The sequence below is a fragment of the Panthera pardus genome, unplaced genomic scaffold, assembly GCF_024362965.1.
Source record: "Panthera pardus isolate Hobbes unplaced genomic scaffold, ASM2436296v1 HiC_scaffold_9, whole genome shotgun sequence".
Lineage (NCBI taxonomy): Eukaryota > Metazoa > Chordata > Mammalia > Carnivora > Felidae > Panthera > Panthera pardus.
This window is the reverse complement of record NW_026527024.1, coordinates 1250908-1268999: the sequence shown is the minus strand read 5'-3', so window position 1 is coordinate 1268999 and position 18092 is coordinate 1250908. Positions and strand designations below refer to the sequence as shown.

Here is an 18092-nt window from a genome sequence, read left to right as displayed (position 1 = left end):
CTACTCACCCAGCTCTCCTCCCGTCCCCTTGAGAACCTCTTGTACGCCTGACAGGAGCCCTTCTTTATCTGCCCACCCCGTGATCACTGGCATTCCCGGGGTCTCACACTGCACCCCACTCCACAGGCTCAGGGACCACCGTTATTTTCTGCTGAAGACTCTCAGCTCTTCAGGCCACATCTTCCTCCTGACTTTCAAACCCACTCACCTGACCACTCACTGGACATCTCCACACGGATGCCCTGGACACGTCCGACTCACCAGGAAACAAAGGAGACCACAGGCCACCGTTTCCCCTCTGAAACTGTTCCTCTGTGGCCCTTCACGGAGCCCATCAGCCAGCAGCCCCGGGACCTCCGTAGCTACTGCTCACTGCAGGGCCCCCGCCCAGAGCACAGAACCTTCTGCATCCATCCCCGCCTGCCCCTCTCCCACAGCCAACAGGCTGGTCACCTGCAGCCCTGACCAGACCTTCCAGCCGCCCCCTCGCCTCAGTCCTCACCACCACGCTCCACTGGGACCCTATAGACAGGCTCCTGTCCGTGACACACCCTATAAAAATCATCCTAGAAATCAAATTGGGTCACGTCACTCCCCTGCCTTAAAACCCTTTCATGGCTTTGCTTTGCCCTTTGGGTCATCCAAGCTCCTCAGCCGGTGACAAGCCCTCAGTGGTCTGGTCCCTCATTCCTCCAGTGCCTCCCCACCCCCAAACCTCTTCCGTCTCTGCGCAAGAACCACCCTCCCTGGCCCTGGAGGACCAGTGTCCTCTGCTCAGTCTGCTCCGGCCCCTGCAGGAGGGGCAGGGGCGGGCAGACTGGGTGCGCTCAGGTATTCAGGAACGAGGCAGGACACGCTCTGGAGACTTGGGGGGCCTGCTTTATTGCTCACCCTCAGGCGCCGTGCTCTCTGTATCTGGGGCACAGAAGAGGCCGGTCAGACTTCCACTGGAACAATCATCTTCCTTCTCCTGCCGGAACTGCTTCTGGGCAGAACCTGGGACGGCTGTATTCTCCTTCCGGTCTCAGGAGAATGTAGTTTTCAGTGTCCACGATCCAGAACTGCGGCTCCAAGCGGCTGCCGGGTCTCTCCCGTGCCCCAAAGCCACCCACTGAGCACATTCGAACTGGGTGGACAGGGGGGCAGCAGCCAGCAAGCGTGGCCTCAGCCAGGACTTAGCCGCCGCTCATTAGTCATGGATCAGGTTTTCAGTACATTCCACACTCCACAGCCCCCTCTCCAGGAGGGCCACAGAGGGTCAGGACAGGAAGGGAGTTTGAAAGGGGGTGCGGTGAGCTGGCATGTCAAAGGGAAGCCCCAGTTGGGAGCTCTGAGCAACAGGCCAAGCCCAGAACCAAGAAATCTAGGTGAGACATAGCACATTCTACCACTGTTCCAAAGACAATGCCCGCTAAATAGAATATTAAATAAATACGCTCAACAAATATTGGAGATTGGTGTCTTCCCCAGGGAGGCAGCGTGGCAGATCGGGGGACCCCAGTTAGTTCTGGGACATGGGCCAATGCCTGAGGTCTCAGCCTCAATTCTCTTGGGAGGAGGGAGAGTATGGGCAGGGGTCCTGGGTTCCCTCTCATCTGATTCCTGCACATTCTGCTTTCCACGCCTTGTCAGGCCAGGTGCTCCCAGAGCAGGAATGGACAGGGGCCAGGATGGACCCAGTGGCCCAGTGCCGCCCAAACCTCACCTGCATCTATCTCTCCCTAACTCCGGGTTCATCCTCCCTAACTCCGGGTGACCTAGCTGCTACTATGAGGGGGGCTCTGAAACTCACCCCACTGTAGTCAAAGGATGGAATCCAGTCCTGGGCCTGTGCCCAGACTGAGCCCTCCAGGCCGCAGGGAGCTTATCCACAGAGGAGGGGCCAAGATAGGGAAGGAAGATGGAACAGGATATTCTAAGGAGATACAGCTTTCTGAGCAAGCCCATTTAAGCGACTTTATAACTACAAAGAATGCTAAGTAAACATACAGCTTTCAATCCTGACCCAAATTACTATGTTGTTTTTTGTGTGTGAATGTTTTTCCATTACTTCAACTTTCTTAGGGAATTCACATCTGTAAGTGTCTGAAAATTACAGAATCCCAGGGGAGACCTCTGGGACGCCCTGCGTCCATCTCACAGGGTGAGGAGGTGAGGAGGCCCACAGAGGCAGAGATGCTTCCTGGGGTCACAGGGCAGGACTGTGGCAGAGCTGATGAGGACCAGCTGACTCCCCACCCATGGGCTTCCTCTCTGGTCCCGCCCCCCAGGCTTGTAGCATCCCAGGCTGGACCCCCCTTCTCCACAGAACACATGCCCTTTCTGGGGCTGCCACATTTGTAAGAGAAAGGTCCCCCCACCCCCCAGTCAGCTCCTGGCCGGGATCTACTTGGGAGGGGCGGGGGAAGTTTGAGGGCCGGATAGCTTCTGCTCCAGCCTGACTCTGAACTTGGGGCTTCCCAAGGCCCAGATTGGATGGAGAAGGCAGGAGGTCCCCAAACCAGACAGATCCTGGGGTGGGAAGCATGGAGGGACTCAGATACGGCTGTGAGGGTGGGGACAAATGGGTCATCAGGGACAGTACAGCCAAAGTCATCCAGAGAACTGGGGCACCTGAAAAGCACATCACACGAAGGGGTCACTTCCTTGCCGCGGAGACGCCTTCTCCACCACCGCCTCCCCCCTCCCTCCCTGGAGAATTTCCTTGTCCTTGTCTGTGCCCCAGCCACGAGGCTGACTTCAACTGCCCCTGTGTCCAGTCTGTGCGTCATGGCCCCTGTGCCCCGAGCCTCCCTCCCTCACAACAGATTCTGGCCATGCCCTCTGTGGCCTGCAAACCCACAACCGTGGCAGGGCCTGCCATGCTTCCCCTGAAGACCCGGATCCTGCAGGCAGCCCTGGTGCCTCACACCCTCCTGCGGCACCGCCAGGAAGAATACACGTGCTTTGCATCTTCTCTTTTTGTTTCCTTTTTGCCAAATAAATGAATGCCTGAGTGTAAACGTGAACTCTTATGACTGCCCTGTGTGTTCTCCTCCTACGCGCCAGGCCCCTGTCCCACCCGCGGGGTCTGGGCCCCCAGTACCTGGGGCCAAAGTGGCGACGGTCACTCCCACAGGAAGCGCACGTACCAGATGGTCTCATTCTTCAGCTGCGGCCCAAAGAGGGGGTTCAGCTGAGCCAGGATGGTGATGAGCCAGCTGCCGGGGACAGCACAGGGAGGGTGAGCCAGGACGCCGGAAGGAAATCCACGCTCCACACCTCGCGCCATGCGTCCGGTCACGTGGCCAAGCCGGCAGACACACAGGGGTCTGCGTTTCCAGGTGAAGGGTCCCGTGAGCCCTCCCCCAGTCTGGCCAGCACAGGAGGTTGGCCCGGGGTTCGTGGGTTCCGGCTTCGGTCTGGTTTGATCTGATGTTTCTTTGGTTTCTAAGACCCGGGCTGGGGCTGGACTCTGGGACAGGGAAGGGGTAAGACGGCCTCCAGAGGCGTGCTGAAGGGGCCTCCCAGCTGAGCCCAGGACACCTCTGGTCTGGGCCTCCCCCAGCCGGTACCTGGGAGCAGGACAGGGCTGGTCTGCCAGCAGGCACGTCAGAATCACCTACTTCTAGGAGCAAGACGAAGAACTACCTCCTAGGAAGGGCTGATGACCAGAGAGCCCCACGCTGAGGCCTGCTGGCGACAGGACGGGAGCTGTCCTTCAGGCCAGGGAGATGTCCAGGGAACATGGGCAGGCTGCACATCTTGGTGGGGTGGGGCGGGAGGGCCAGACCCTGTTGTCAGGACTTGTGTGCCCACAGTAGTGGGTCCCCAGAGACTCTAAAGGTGCATGACCTCACATGCCAGAAATAGGTCCCCTGGTGCTCCATCTGGTTTCGCAGGAAGGCTCCAGCTGTTTGACCTCAGACCACACCGCAACCCCCAGCAGCCAGTCACGTGGCTGACGCCTGTAAGCTGTCAGAAGTTGCAGTCTGGGGGCGCCTGGGTGGCTCAGTCGGTTAAGCGGCCGACTTCAGCTCGGGTCATGATCTCGCGCTCCGTGAGTTTGAGCTCCGCGTCAGGCTCTGTGCTGACAGCTCGGAGCCTGGAGCCTGTTTCGGATTCTGTGTCTCCCTCTCCCTGACCCTCCCCCGTTCATGCTTTGTCTCTGTCTCAAAGATAAATAAACGTTAAAAAAAAAAAAAAAAAAAAAAAGAAGTTGCAGTCTGCTTATCATCGGCATTAACCCAGAGTTGATGTTTTGTGGAACATAATTTCCAGGCGTGGCATTTTGTAAGCTGCCCCACCTCTCCACCTGTGTGCGCCCGGTCTGCGGCCAGTCTCCCTTTCCCCTACGTCCATCTGGTGTCTGTAGTTACCACATCCCACGCACACGCCGTCTCTGCTGTTCCCAGCCACCACCCTCTATGCCCTGGTCTCTGTGCCATCGAGCCCCAGCCCCTCTGAGGCCCTCCCTGAGACAGATGAGGACATTCTGCCGAGCCCCGAAAGGCCAAGAAACAGCACAGAGGGCCTTAGAGACGTTCTGTCTCGGGAGAATCCTGAAAAACCGTACATCCTCATGTATTTAAGCTAACATTTAAGCTAACGTAGTACGGGTCATTATTTTTTAGCAAGTTTTATTTTTTTGTTGTTAATAGGGGATAGAAAGTATTTAACGTCGTATGAAGTGAAATGAGAGAACTGACTCAGAGGAATAAATAGTTCGTGATCTAATTAGATAGAACAGGCTTTAACTACAAAACACACCCCAAATACGAAATACATCATGTAAAAAATTTTACATGTGGGCCTTAATCTATGCATTTTGAAAAATTTGGCAGTCTTGCAAAATACTCGTTACTTTTATTTTTTATTCCAGTTGTCTTTAAAACAATCTGTTACCTCTCATTATTGTTTCTTATTTTTTTGAAGTTTTTATTTATTTATTTTTGAGAACGAGAGAGTGCCAGCTGGGGAGGGGCAGAGACAGAGAGAGAGGGAGAAGGAATTCCAAGCAGGATCCATACTCAGCACAGAGCCCGACACGGGGCTCAATCTCATGACCATGAGGTTATGACCTGAGCCGATATCAAGAGGCGGATGTTTAACCGACTGAACCAGGCCCCTCTGTTACCTTGTAAAGAATCAGTATCTCATCACTGTTACCCGTCCTATTTTGATTGTTCTGAATTCAGAATACCCCAACTATGCCAAGCATAACCCACAGAGATAGCGTATGAGACCCAGGAGGAGGGGAGGCCACACGGGCTTCCCATGGCTTGACTGATCAGGGGAGAGGCTTCCCTCAAAACCAGAACTTGGACTTATCCCCTGGTTTGGCAGGCAGGATGATTTAAACTTGGAGCAGGGTGACATACAAGGGGTGTGGGTGGAAGGAGGAGTGTCTTCTTTTGTAAAGGGGGCGGGGCTATCGTGAGTGGCAGTTTTAGGAAGAGAACATCTGGGCATTCAGGACCCAGACTTTGACTCCCTCACCCTGTCCAGGTTCTTGAATCCCTTGGAATTATTCTCCTACATCCCCAGGGCCCCCTTCCCAAGTTTGAAGACTCCTGCTCATCTGATGGTTTGAAACCGGCCGCATCACAACCACCCAGGAGCATGTATTAGAAATATGAACTCCTAAGTGCAGATGTTGAAAACTGAGTCAGTGGGTCAAGGGTGGAGCCCTGAATGCTGTGTCTTTCCATCTCTCCCAGTGATTCTGGTGCCCGGTCGGGCATAAAGAGCGCTCAGTTCACAGATGAGAAAACATGGACGCTACAAAGCTAGTTTGGCTGCCGCATTTGGAACCAGACCCCAGAGTCCAGGACTTCGAGCCCCCTGCTCTCTGTGCCATCCCAAACTGCCTGCTCCCCTACGTTTTACAGACTCAGCCTTTCAAAAGTGGAATCTGTCACTACCAGGACAGAGGAGAGGGCAGGGCTTAGGGAGAGGAGGGAAGACGTCGAACTGGGGGAGTGGTACTTACAAAAGGTAACAGCAGACAGCCGTGGCCACCAGCATGGTGATAATGACTCTGCAATGGAAGCGGTGGTCAGGTCAGGATGGGTGGAACCAGCACCCTCCCAAGGCCAGGCCAGGGCCAGAGAAAGAGCTCCTGGTGTCAGCCCCTTTCCTGTTGGCCTTCCTGATGCCACCTGAACACAGGAGGCTGACTTCTATTCAGGGTGACAATTGTAAGAGGGGAGATAAAAACTCAAGCGTCACCCCAGGGGAAAGCCCACCATGACTGCATCCAAGTTGCATTATGGACCTTCTCTTTACCTCCCTTCTCCACCACCTACCATCTTATTGCAGCCATGCTGGGAAAAGATACCCCCCCCCCCCCCGAGTTGCATTTGCAGCAACACACCATGGAATGTTCTCTGCAATGCAAACTTCATTGGGCAAGGGGATGGAAAACAGAAGCTGGCAAGAAGCAAGGAGACCGTGAGCCATTTCTGAGGCAGAGTGAGTGGTTACCAAGGGAACAGGTAGCTCTGTGTCCATACAAAGAGGACTCTGGACTCAGAAGCTTAAAATGCATCAGGAGAGACTTCAGTTAGAACTCACCAAAGTTTGCAGGAGAGGTGAGATACTAAAATGGTTCACAAAGTGATGCTGTGGGACTTCAGGATCAGGGACAGTGCCCATATGTCCAAGTAGCCTCCACCCAAATCCAAATCAGGCCCCAGGACCCCTGGTCTAAAGCACCTGAAGTCAGTGCCAGAGGAATTACACTGGATCCATTCCTTCAACGTTACTACGCATTGTGGGCCAGCCCTGTGCTGGGCACTGGGGTCCACGGTGGTGAAGGAGACAATCTTCCAGGTAGAGGAACTTAAAATCAAGTTCAAGTTCAGGGGAGAGCCCTTCCTAGCTGAGGAACTGATAAACTGACCCGCAGTAACTGATAAACTGACCACAAGGTACAGAAATCTGCTAGGGGCCGCTCAGAAAACAAAACCTGCTAAAAATTATTCAACACATAATCCGTGCCATGCGCTGTTTTACATGCGTTATTTCGGGTATTCCTCACAGTATAGCCTTAAAAGGCACGTACCACCATCATCCACATTTTACGTATGAAGAAAGTGAGGCCTGAAGGGCTAACGTTCGCTCAAGGTCACTGCTGGTGAGCGGTGGACAAACCGCATCAGCGGCCGGCCATGGCCTCTAGCTTCACTGGCGGGAGGGGGGGGAACCCTTAACTGCCTCCCGCGTCGGTCGGCCCTCCACCTTTCTAAAGCACCACCGGCTCTGCTCTTTGGCCCCGACCGCCTGCCAGTTCCGAGCCGAAGGCGGCCAGTGAGGACGACGGAGGAAGGCGGCGCCGAACGAGCCCTGACCCAAAGCTCGCTGCACCGCCTGACGCTGCCCGGGGAGGGGTCCGCAGGAAGGCCGGGCCCGCACGCCATCCTTACCCGCGGTTGGGTCCTTTCGGCACGAACCAGGGCCCGGCGATGCCGATGAGGCCCCAGAACGTGGTGAAGATGATGACCGGGAGGGCGAAGGAGTGTGCCGTCATGGCCGGACGCGGGACGCCCAGGCTGGGGTGCCAGGCCGAGCTGCGGACGCTCAGGTGTGCTGGGTCCCCGCCGGCCGCTGGCGCCGAGCATGCGCAGCAGGAACGGGCCGCCAGGGGGAGCTCGCGCAGTCGCCCCCGCGCAGGCGCGAGCGCGTCGCTCGGGCAGGGGCGGGCTTTCCGAGGGGCCAGATCCAGCTTCGATCAGCTCTTGATGAGCTTTGACCCGCGAGACTCACAGGACGCAAGCATGGGTCGAAATAAACGGCTTTATTCAGGGAGCAAAAAGTTGCGAATCCAACGTGGGGTTTTAAACCTCATTTGCACGTCTCTGAAGCCAGAAGACGCTGCCGATCGCCCTGAGTATCCTTGGCTGACGGGCACCTGAATGAGGGAATCGGCCAATCTTCACGCTGCCTTGCTAAATACTTAGCGCCCCAGGAACCCAACGTAGGCTTGAGGAAGAACCAAAAGGTCTGGGGTAGGTTACACTGTCTTAGGTGTCTGGCGAGGGCAGGGGGCTGAATTCCCTCCCACCTGGTCTCTATGGCTACTGAAATCAAACCATCAGTTATAATGCCGGTTACTCAGAACGTCAGACCCTCTGGGCATCAGGGGTGGGAGGACGCCAGGATCTGCGCATGTTGCTGGTGCAGGAGGGTGGAGGCGTGGCTAGGACTCTGGCCAAAGGCTTGCTCCTTCTCTTCAGCTTGTTTTCTTGTGAGGCAAAAATAGGAAGCCTCTCCAACAAGGGTGTCTCCAGGCCCTGGATTTGAAATGCAGCAAGTGCCTTGAAACAAAACCAAAGAGGTCAGGCTGGGTAATAGTCTCCAGCAAAGGTGTTCACCACGTGTCAGCCCTGGGGTCCTGCACAAAAACGTCGGTAGGCCTCTGTGCCATTAACTAGGCTGCCTGTGCCTCTTAAGAAATGTGGACAGTGCAAATCGCTGCAAAAAAAAAAAAAAAACAAAAACAAAAACACAACATTTTCCATCACCCGCTCCAAGGGGCCCAACTTTCTCAAAAGCTGGTATTGGAGGCTTCCTCAGTACATGGATGTGGAGGCTGGATGCTTCCCTACCTGGCCTCCACCTCAGCGCCTAGAGCTGCACAGGGAACTGTGTGTGTGGAGCTCACACACACAACACTGCTCGCGGGACTAGCCTCATGCTCTGAGGATTCTTACAGGATGGAAGAGCCCCAGGGAGGATGCTTGCCAGAAAGTCACCTCGTTTGGGATCTATGGATAGGGTGGGGGCAACGACCCCTATTTTAAGGGGTCTTTCTCTCTTCCACCCCACCAATTTATAGCCCCAACACCTCGCCTAGGGCAGAGTCCTGAACTCCCCACAGAACCTTATGTGAATGGGGGAGGGAGGCCTGGGCTCCCTCTCGGTGTGGACAGTAACACTGCCAGAGCTGCAGCTCTAAAGGCCCGTGGTATACCCCAGACCCCTGACCCTGGGGCTGGAAGAGAGGCATTTCCACAGACTAATAGAAGGCAGAAAGTGGGGACGAATTCCTGGCTCGCAGCTGAAGAAAACAGGAAGACGATGGCACTACGGCTAAGTGCTAAAGGTGGGTGACGGGAAGGGAGAGTCAGAAACACTGGGAACCGGGGCGGGCCGGGGGGGGGGGGTGGTTAGAAGGCGACAGTCCATACCAGCATCTCAGAGGCTCTCAGCACCTCCCAGGACAGAGGAGAGAACAGAGCGCTGGCTGAGGGCCAGGCGACTTAGCATGCAGCACAGGGCGGGGGCCCCCGGCGCAAGGCCAGGACGCAGCACCATTTCCTGCCTGTCTAAAACAAGCAAAAGGCAGGGGTCAAACCTGCCCTCTAACCTCCCCTGGTTTCCTACCCAGGAAGGTTAGGAAGGCGGGACCCAGGCCCCACATCATCCCCAGCAGATAAGCAGCCTAGGAACCTGCCAAAACGAAGTGCCCTGGAGGGAAAAGTGCTTTGCTTCAGGGAGTGAGGGGAGAGGGGTGAGGGGGAGTGGGAACATAGTTGTGCAAGACACCCTTCTGGGCCTCCAGGGTAGTGCTCTCAAGCTTGAGTGAGCCCATGAAGTTCCTGGAGGACCTTGCTCCAAACTGCCCGTCGCTGAGCCCCAGTCCCAGATATCCGCTCAAGCAGGTAAGGAGTTGAGCATATTTAACAAGCACCCCTAGTGACTCCCAGGCTGGGTCCCAGAGAACTGGGAAGAGCGGACTAGGCCACCACGCTGATGGCACATTTAGGGAGCTCTGTTCCCGCAATAAGGACGTTGGTAGCAAGGGACGAGGACAAGGGCTGAAGGCAGCTACGTCCACTCTGTGCAGCCCGAGGTCTGACTTTTGGGGAGCTGGAGGCGCCGTCACTCATCAGCCCAGTGGCAGACCAGGAGCCAGCAGGCACTTGAATTCTCTGCTGCCACGTCATGGAGAGGGAAACTGAGGCACAGGAAAGAGGAAGAGATTCATTACTGTTGAACCTCTGCCTGCGGCAGAGCTGGGGCTGGAGCCCAAGCCTCCCAAGTGAAAGCGTGGACATGTCTGCTCCTCAGGAAACCAGGCTCAGGTCAAACATAAGTGCCGCCACCGCGGAGAAGCAGCAGGCTCCCTCCAGGAAAGACTTTTCCTCCATTGTCCCGGGATGACCTCTCTGGAGTGCTCTGTGGAGAGGGTTTGGCTTGCCCCTCCTAAGGGAGCCCCTGGAGGAGGTAGAGAAATTCTCTGGTACAAGTGTCCCATCTGAAGTTGAAGCTTCCCTGCTTCTGCTGTAGAGCCAGAGTGAGACCCAGAGCCGGGCCGGTGGTCCCTAGAGCCTGGTGATCCTCTGCCCTCACAGTGCCTCCTCCATGCCACTGAGGCTGTGAGCAGCCTCCCCAGAACGCTCCCCAACCATCCAGGGGGGATGCTGGGGTGGGGGGTGCTTCTGAAAGCCCCAACAGCCTCTCTCCCATTTCAGAGAAGTCCTCTTGCTACCAGATCATGGGGTGGAATATTTCATGATGGGATTATTTCCTGAAGCACCTTAAAAATGAATTTGAGCTAGGAACCTTTCTGCTTATTTAAGTGCCAGGAGGTCACCGTTGCTCAGAAAGGGGCCTTGGGAAGCAGGTTTGTGCTCCTGATTACCCTGCCTCTGGGAGGTGGGCTTAACTATCTTGTCGCTGCCCACTTCCTGGTGCTTGGAGAGCACCCCCCCCCCCCCAAGCAAAGACTCTAGGGCAGCCTTGATTCTGCAAAGAGCCTGTCACCATGATTCCCAGGGGCAAGGCAGCAGCGGGGGGGCGGGAGGGGGGCCTCCAAGGCAATCCCTAGGATTCCTGCTCCGACGTGAGCTCTCCGTCAAGACAGCTTGGGGGCCTCTTGGCTGGTAGGGGGGTACAGGAGCCTGTCAGGAGGGTCCATGATGCAGTCCTTCAGGATCTCCACTGGCTCCTTGTAGGGTGGAACGGGCGGTTTCTGGGTCACAGCCTCCTCCACATAGAGTGCCCCCATCTTCTCCTTCCTGAGCCCTGGTCCTTGTGCGAGGGGAAAGAGAACCCACAGTTACACGGAGGGGAAAACAGATTAGATGACGACCCCTTCCCATATCCACTGTGCCCCAAGGAATGCTGGGTGAGAATGCAGAACAGCCTGGAGATATGACTGCGCTGCTCTTGGCAGACCTGTTCTAGACTTGCTCTGTTCTCTCACCCTGGGGTGGTGGGCCTCACCTGGGGCGATTCTGCCCTCCAGGGGACACGTGGCAATGCCTGGACACACTTCTGATCGCTACAACTGGGTGAGTGCCAAGGGGGCCCAGTGGGTATGTAAGGGGTGCAGGTCAGGGGTGCTGCTGGCGACCCAATCACACACAGGCTGGGCCTTACAACGAGGAACCTTCCAGCCCTCAGTGTCCACAGTGCTGAGGTTGAGAACCCTGCCTGGGAAGGAGGGCCTTATCCTATCAAATCTGGTAGTGCCCTGTATTTGCTTCAGATGTACTAGTCCCACCGCCCCCTGCAAAAGGGCACACTTGAGAGCACCCTTCACCCCCACATGGCTGGACGCGGGGAGCAGCTCACTCAGCAAACGTGTGGGTGAAGGATTCACTCTCCAGCTCCCTACCTTTCTCCCCGTCTCCTCTCTCCACTTCCACCCCAGGCCCCTCCCCTTGCCCAGCAATGGGGCCAGGGCCGCCCTGCTTCCTGGGGAGCCCCTGGCAAGACTGACACCCTGTCCGCAGCTGATGACCACAGACCGGGCGGTAACCACACAGGAGCACAAGCAATGGAAGGGGACCAGAAACAACAAGATGTCAAGGAAGAAACTTCATTGCTGTCACTGAGAAGTGACACACGAATAGCCTGGAGGCCCTCTTTGGTTTTCAGGGACTACTTGAAAAGAGGAGACTTGCTCACTTCAGACTCAGTAACTCACCTCCCATATAACATAAGCGTCCCTCCAGTCCGTCCCCACCCCGGCCCCCAGGCTAGCTGGGCTGTGCCCCCTCACAGATGCCTCCCTGCCCAGGATGCTCCAGCCCTCTCCTCCACCTAGAATCTTCTTCTCGGCCCCTCCGACCTGACTTCTTCCCTCCCAAAAGAGCCGACACAGCACCGCGGAGAACGTGAGCTCACCGCCCCAGCTTGTCCAGTCCTCTGGTTACTTCCAGTCCTGGTCTTAACCTTCAGAGGGTGCCGCTGGCATTAGGGGCCAGACGTTGTGCACTCGACACGTATTAATTCACTTTACAGAAAAAAAACCAAAGCACAATGCGATTAACCTGCCCGACGTCACACACTAGTTAGCGGAACCAGCGGGCAGACTGGCTCCGAAAATTCGTGCTCTCAGAACTACTCCCTGCTGCCCGCAGCAAGTATGCCCTGCCTCCCTAGCCGGATCATAAGCTCTGTGAGGGTAGATGTCGTGTCTCGCTCACCCACTGAGACCACGCCTATCGTGACAGCTGACACAGTGTCGAACACCTCCGTGTCCAAGGTCAGCATGGGATTGGGAAGATAAGATTCTCTCCCTTCGTTTTCCCACATCCAGGAACTCTGTCACACGGACTTACCCACATGGGAGCGAGGTGGCGCTTGGGCACAAGTGTAGACGTGGCTGAAACGCCGGCCTGAGGAGGTCAGGTACCAGTGCTGGATGGCGGGCTGGGGGTCGTACTCCGTGACTGCCACACCGTTCACTGCCGTCATCATGAGCATGTTGATCACCTCGTTGGAGAGCTTGGTCCTCTCGTCGGTCCTGATCCGGTTCATGGCACTGAAGCCCCGCTCACAGCAGGAGGTGGAGACGGGCACGCAGGCCACCACCGCCACCAGCCTGCTCAGCAAGGGGAACCGGTAGTGCTGGGCCAGGGCGTTCTTACACAACATGGAGAACGGGAGGTTCTTGGCGATGGCTTTCAGGCCCAGCCACTCCTCCAGGAGTGCTTCCTCGCTGTACCCTGCGGGGAGGGAGAGCTCAAAGTATCTGGCAAGGGCAAGAATGTCATCGTTCCCGAAAGCGGCAAGTTCAATCCCACTTGGCCAGGCCATGGTGTCAAACACCTCCATGTTCTTGAGCTGCGGGGGCCGGTCTGTGTCAAACCTTTGCTGGAGGTACTCGATCCCGGTCAGGATCATTCTCTCCCTGTCCGCCTGGAACCGCTGCTCTGCCATCTGCATTCTGTCCAAGAAGATGCCATGGAGCCGCCCATCCCGGAAGCCGGCGTTGAACTCTTCCTCTTTGGGCCCTGCCTGGTGACGGAGGGTCTCCAGGGCCACGTAGGCCCGTCCCAGTGTGGAGTTCACCTCCGTAATCAGCACGATCTCCTTCTGGCACACCTCGGACAGAGGCCTGTAGATGCTCAGGAAGTCCAAAAGGAAGTGGCAGAACTTGACGAAATGGAAGCTTTTCATCAGCTTCAGCATGCCTCTGGCCCTGTGCCCGATCTGGCCCCCGGCTTCCGCCACGCCCTGGAGGTGCCTCGCCAGGGCCGGCCAGCTCACGATGAGCGCGTTCAACGTGCGCCTCTTGCTGGCCACCCACCTGACGGCGTTCAGGTCCTTCAGGCGGATGATTTCCTGCTCTAGGGGAGCCGCGCCTTCCTGCAGCTCGTTCAGCCTTTTATTCGAGGACTGATAAAACTTGAAGACGGTCCGAATGTGCCGGTCACACTTCTTCACCAGATCGATGCCCCCACAAGCGTCGACCACGGCCAGGTGCAGCCGGTGGGCGACGCAGTGGACAGGCAGCAGCTGGGGGATGACCTCCTGGAACTTTTCCACGAGGCCTCCTCTGCAGCTCAGCATGGTCGAGCCATCGGTTCCCAGGCCGACCACCCAACCGGGCTTCCGGAAGGGGATGTCCAGTTCATCCAGGGCAGAGATGATGGTCTCAAAGTATCCGTCCACCGTCTCACTGTAGAGAGGGGCCAAAGTAATGTACGACTCTTTCACCTCCATGCCCTTAAAGTAGCGGATATAAATCCCCACGCACGACTGGTCGGAGGCGTCCGTGGAGCTGTCCAACAACACGCTCACACAAGGGGAGCTCCGGACATCCTCGAGGATCTCCTTCTTGAGAGTCTCAGAGATGTATTTGATGAACTGCGTGCACGCGGTGCGATTGCGGTACTTGCCCAAGATCATGGTCCCGGTGCTTTGGAGGAGTTGCAGGATCTTCTCAAAGTCATTCAGGGGCCTCGAGTGATACGCGATGGAGTAGGCGGCGTTGAAAAAGTGCTCCATGTTCGCCATCAGGTCACTGGAGATCTCTGGGACCGGGGCAGCCTGAGGGGTGTCTTCCTTGACTTCCACGGTGTTGACACAGAGCTTGTGTGCTTTGCTGACCTCGTGGTATTTCAAAGTCTCCACTTTAAAAGGCCCCGTGTAACCGCGGACTAACCGGGATGATTTGTCGTGGAGACTAGGTCTTTCTTTGCAAGCTGAACAGAAGAGCTTGGTCTCTTTGGGGTCGATTACTAACCACGGGAACTGCCCAAACCATGACCTCTGGATTGAACGGGGTCTGTAAGTCCTCTTGATTTTCCTGGGTCCATCTACTTCGACTTCACAAAGGCTGGGATTACCGTGGGAACTACGGGTCTCCACTGAAGGGGCCGGAAGCACTGTGGATTCTACAGCCAAGGCCGGTGCCTCTGCCTCTCTTCCGGCCACCATTTTCTTCTTCCCTTTGGAGCAAATACAAATGTGCTTAGTGTTGCTGTGCAGAACTCTGTAGCCTCCTATCAACTAGGATATCCAATTTAATGAGTATCCCTTATGCAAAGCAGAGCTGAATGTGATCTACCTTTCTAGAAATCATCAGTGACTTCTCTTTAAACCGTTCCCCATTGTTATCTGTGTAAGTCAGCTTGCGGTCTAAGAGAGGTCCACTGACCCTTGTGGGACCTTTAGCCAGCCTCCCTCTCTCCATCCACACAGCTACCCTGGGACCGTGTGACATCAGCTGCTAGCAAGCTTAATGAGCCACCTTGGCCATAGATGCTATTGGATAAACAAGTGACTTCAATCCTCTTTCGGGCACCACAAAGAAATGAGGTTAAGTATCCATAAGTCGTCTTACGAGCCTTAGAAAGAAGGAAGGTACAGGGGCGCCTGGGCGGCTCAGTCGGTTAAGCATCCAACTCCAGCTCAGGTCATGATCTCACAGTTTGTGAGTTCAAGCTCTGCATCGGGCTGTCTACTGTCAGTGCAGAGCCCACTTCGGATCCTACGTCCCCCTCTCTCTCTGCCCTTCCCCCCGCCTCTCAAAAATAAGCATTTAAGGGGCGCCTGGGTGGCTTAGTCCGTTGAGCGTCCGACTTCAGCTCGGGTCATGATCTCATGGTTCGTGAGTTCGAGCCCCGCATCAGGCTCTGTGCCGACAGCTTGGAGCCTGGAGCCTGCTTCGGATTCTGTGTCTCCCTCTCTCTCTGCTCTTCCCCCACTCATGCTCTGTCTGTCTGTCTGTCTCTCTCTCCTTCAAAAAAATAAATAAAAACATTAAAAAAATTTAAAAAAATTAAAAAAAATAAACATTTAAAAAATCTTATAAAAAAAAAAAAAAGAAAGAAGGGAGGTACCGAAGTATTCGCAGTAGCTACTAGCCAATAAGCCCCTGACTGAGATACACAAAACAGTGAACTCTCACAGGCCAGGGTGCTGTCACTAAAAACTGGAGGGGGAGGGAAGAAGGGCGGCTTGCAGGCCTGCAGTTACAGAGTTCCTTATAACCAGTATCTCCCACACATCGCCCCCACCAGCTCTACCACAGACCCCATTAGCATTCTGCTCATGAAAGGGCCTCGTTTTTCCCATACGGACCCCGTTTCCCAGGCTGTCTGACACTTGGACGGCACAGTTAAGTTTCTTACTCATCTTTGTCCACCAGGGCCTAAAACAAGGCCTGTTGCACAACAGAAGCAGGACAGGGATGGCTGAGTGAACACTGTGTGACCCGTCGTGGCCACGTGGGCCCCAGGATGTGCCCTTCAGAGCTCAGTAGGTCAAGACTCACCTGGAGGACGACCTTTCCCCCACTTGGGCCCGTTTGGGTCCTTGATCCAGGGCGCAGCCCGACGTTCCAGCTTCGAGATCAAGTCTGGTTTGGCAGCCGCAGGCCCTAATGCAGGGACGAAGAGTCACACTGAGGTCCCTGCTGTGGACCACCAAGTCAAGTAGCCCGCCCGAAGCTAGTCACGGAAACGGAAATACTCAGGGGTGGCTCTGGGTCTATCTCTTAAGAAAGTCTATTCAGCCAGGGCCACGATGAAAACATACGTACGTGGCAGGCCAATTTATGCATAAAGCCCGAGAGGCAGTCAGGTCCAGATGCTAACATGCATCCCTTAGCCAGGATACATAACGTCCTTAGCTCCGCGGACCAGCCACTGGAGACAAGAGTCAGCTGATTGCATCTAGAGGAAAGGTGGGTGTCGGAGGAAACAGGATACAACAGGAGGAGAGAGGGCAGGGATGGTAAAGCCACGCGAGAAGAGTCAGACTGTCACGGGCACTATGCTGGCTCAAGTGCCCCCAGAGCCACCATGGCTGGCCTACGGGCAGGTGTCTTACTACATGAGTTATTTTCATGGGGCACTTGAAAGGCCCCTTAAAAATGTCTGCCTTGGGGCGCCTGGGTGGCTCGGTCGGTTAAGCGTCTGACTTCGGCTCAGGTCATGATCTCATGGTCCGTGAGTTCGAGCCCCGCGTTGGGCTCTGTGCTGACAGCTTGGAGGCTGGAGCCTGTTTCAGATTCTGTGTCTCCCTCTCTCTCTGCCCCTCCCCTGTTCATGCTCTCTCTCATCTCAAAAATAAATAAACGTTAAAAAAAAAAAAGTCTGCCACCTGCAGAGGAACCTTAAATATGACTAGAAGCAGGTCAGGCCTCTGGGTTAAGCACTGCCCTTTATTTAAAAAATGAATATTCTCAGGGGTAGGCAAAGAAATTGATTTCTTGATTTGAAATAGGGGCGCCTGGGTGGCTCAGTCAGTTGAGTGTCTGACTTCGGCTCAGGTCATGATCTCGCGGTCTGTGAGTTCGAGCCCCGCGTCGGGCTCTGGGCTGACAGCTCAGAGCCTGGAGCCTGCTTCATATTCTGGGTCTCCCTCTCTCTCTCTCTGCCCTCTCCCACTCATGCTGTCTCTGTCTCTCAAAAATAAACACTAAAAAAAATTTTTTTAAATAAATAAATAAATAAAATCCATTAATATCTACCTACATGCTTTGGTATGTGTGTGAATGTGTGTGTAAATTCCCTTTGGAAAGACAAATACAACTGCTAAGCGTGGGTGCTTCTGGGAAAATAGTGATTATTGTCACTGTTCATCTCTAGGGTCACTTGAATACATTTATATATTTGTATCTGTTATGAGTGGGTATCCATATATTTACTACTAATAAAAATATAATTTAATACATTGTTAAAGTGCAGTAGACTGGATAAATCCTTAAAACATGTCTAAAATGAGGACAATGGAATAATAATAATAATAATAATAATAATACAAGGAAAAGTTACTGAACACCAGATGCCGGCAAAGTAGGTGGCAAGGAGAAAGAAGCGGATCTAATGGCAGAATCCCCCAGAGACTCGGGACGAGGCGCCATGAGCGGCAGAAGGTGGTGAGTTAGAAACGGGTAGAAAGGGCGGGCCCACAGTCTGCAGAGACCATTCCAACCCGGGTCGTCCCACCTGCCCCAGGAAACCAGAGAACACCGCCACCCCCACCTACCCTCACTTGAGGAGGAGAATGGAGATTTAGTCCACAGAAAAACAGAAGTGGGAAGGTTCCAGGCCCGGGGACGGTGGGGATAGTGGACAAAGAAGGAGAAGGGTCATGATAATGAAGAAAGAGTCTGTGTTCGGAAATGTGCACTACTCAGCTCCAAGAACACGGGCTTGGCTTCTGGCCCCAACCAGGGGACTTGGAAGAGTTTTCTTTTCTTCTTTTAAAAGTGTTTATTTATTATTTATCTTGAGAGAGAGAGAGAGAGAGAGAGAGTGAGTGCAGGGGAGGGGCAGAGAGAAAGGGAGAGAGAGGATCCCAAACAGGCTCCGAGCACAGAGCTGAATACGGGGCTGGAACTCACGATCGATTGGTGAGATCAT

At 55.0% G+C, this 18092-nt stretch overlaps 2 protein-coding genes across 4 annotated transcripts in view; both read right to left on the bottom strand.

The window, feature by feature from the left end:
* Positions 1–868: 868 nt before the first annotated feature.
* ATP6V0E2 (ATPase H+ transporting V0 subunit e2) lies at positions 869–7612 on the bottom strand. The gene is made up of 4 exons (XM_019453158.2): positions 7407–7612; positions 5972–6019; positions 3086–3200; positions 869–2613 (listed from the first exon to the last, which is right to left on the bottom strand). The coding sequence occupies exons 1-3, from the start codon at positions 7508–7510 to the stop codon at positions 3107–3109; spliced, it is 246 nt and encodes an 81-aa protein (XP_019308703.1). The 5' UTR covers positions 7511–7612; the 3' UTR covers positions 869–2613; positions 3086–3106.
* Positions 7613–7758: 146 nt separating this feature from the next.
* ZNF862 (zinc finger protein 862) overlaps positions 7759–18092 on the bottom strand; it is a 37545-nt gene continuing 27211 nt past the window's right edge. For all 3 annotated transcript variants that reach the window (XM_019453144.2, XM_019453143.2, XM_019453145.2), the window contains 3 exons: positions 15998–16102; positions 12555–14669; positions 7759–11016 (listed from right to left, as the gene is read on the bottom strand). In XM_019453144.2, coding sequence (XP_019308689.1) covers positions 10841–11016; positions 12555–14669; positions 15998–16102 — 2396 coding nt within the window. In that variant the 3' untranslated portion in view covers positions 7759–10840. The remainder of the gene's footprint in view (positions 11017–12554; positions 14670–15997; positions 16103–18092) is intronic.

Coding starts and splice junctions, on each gene's coding strand:
- ATP6V0E2 (XM_019453158.2), bottom strand. CDS start 7,510: ATGACGGCACACTCCTTCGCCCTCCCGGTCATCATCTTCACCACGTTC. Junction 6,020..7,406: donor CCGAAAGGACCCAACCGCGG/GTAAGGATGGCG, acceptor CTTCCATTGCAG/AGTCATTATCACCATGCTGG. Junction 3,201..5,971: donor GCTGTCTGCTGTTACCTTTT/GTAAGTACCACT, acceptor TGTCCCCGGCAG/CTGGCTCATCACCATCCTGG.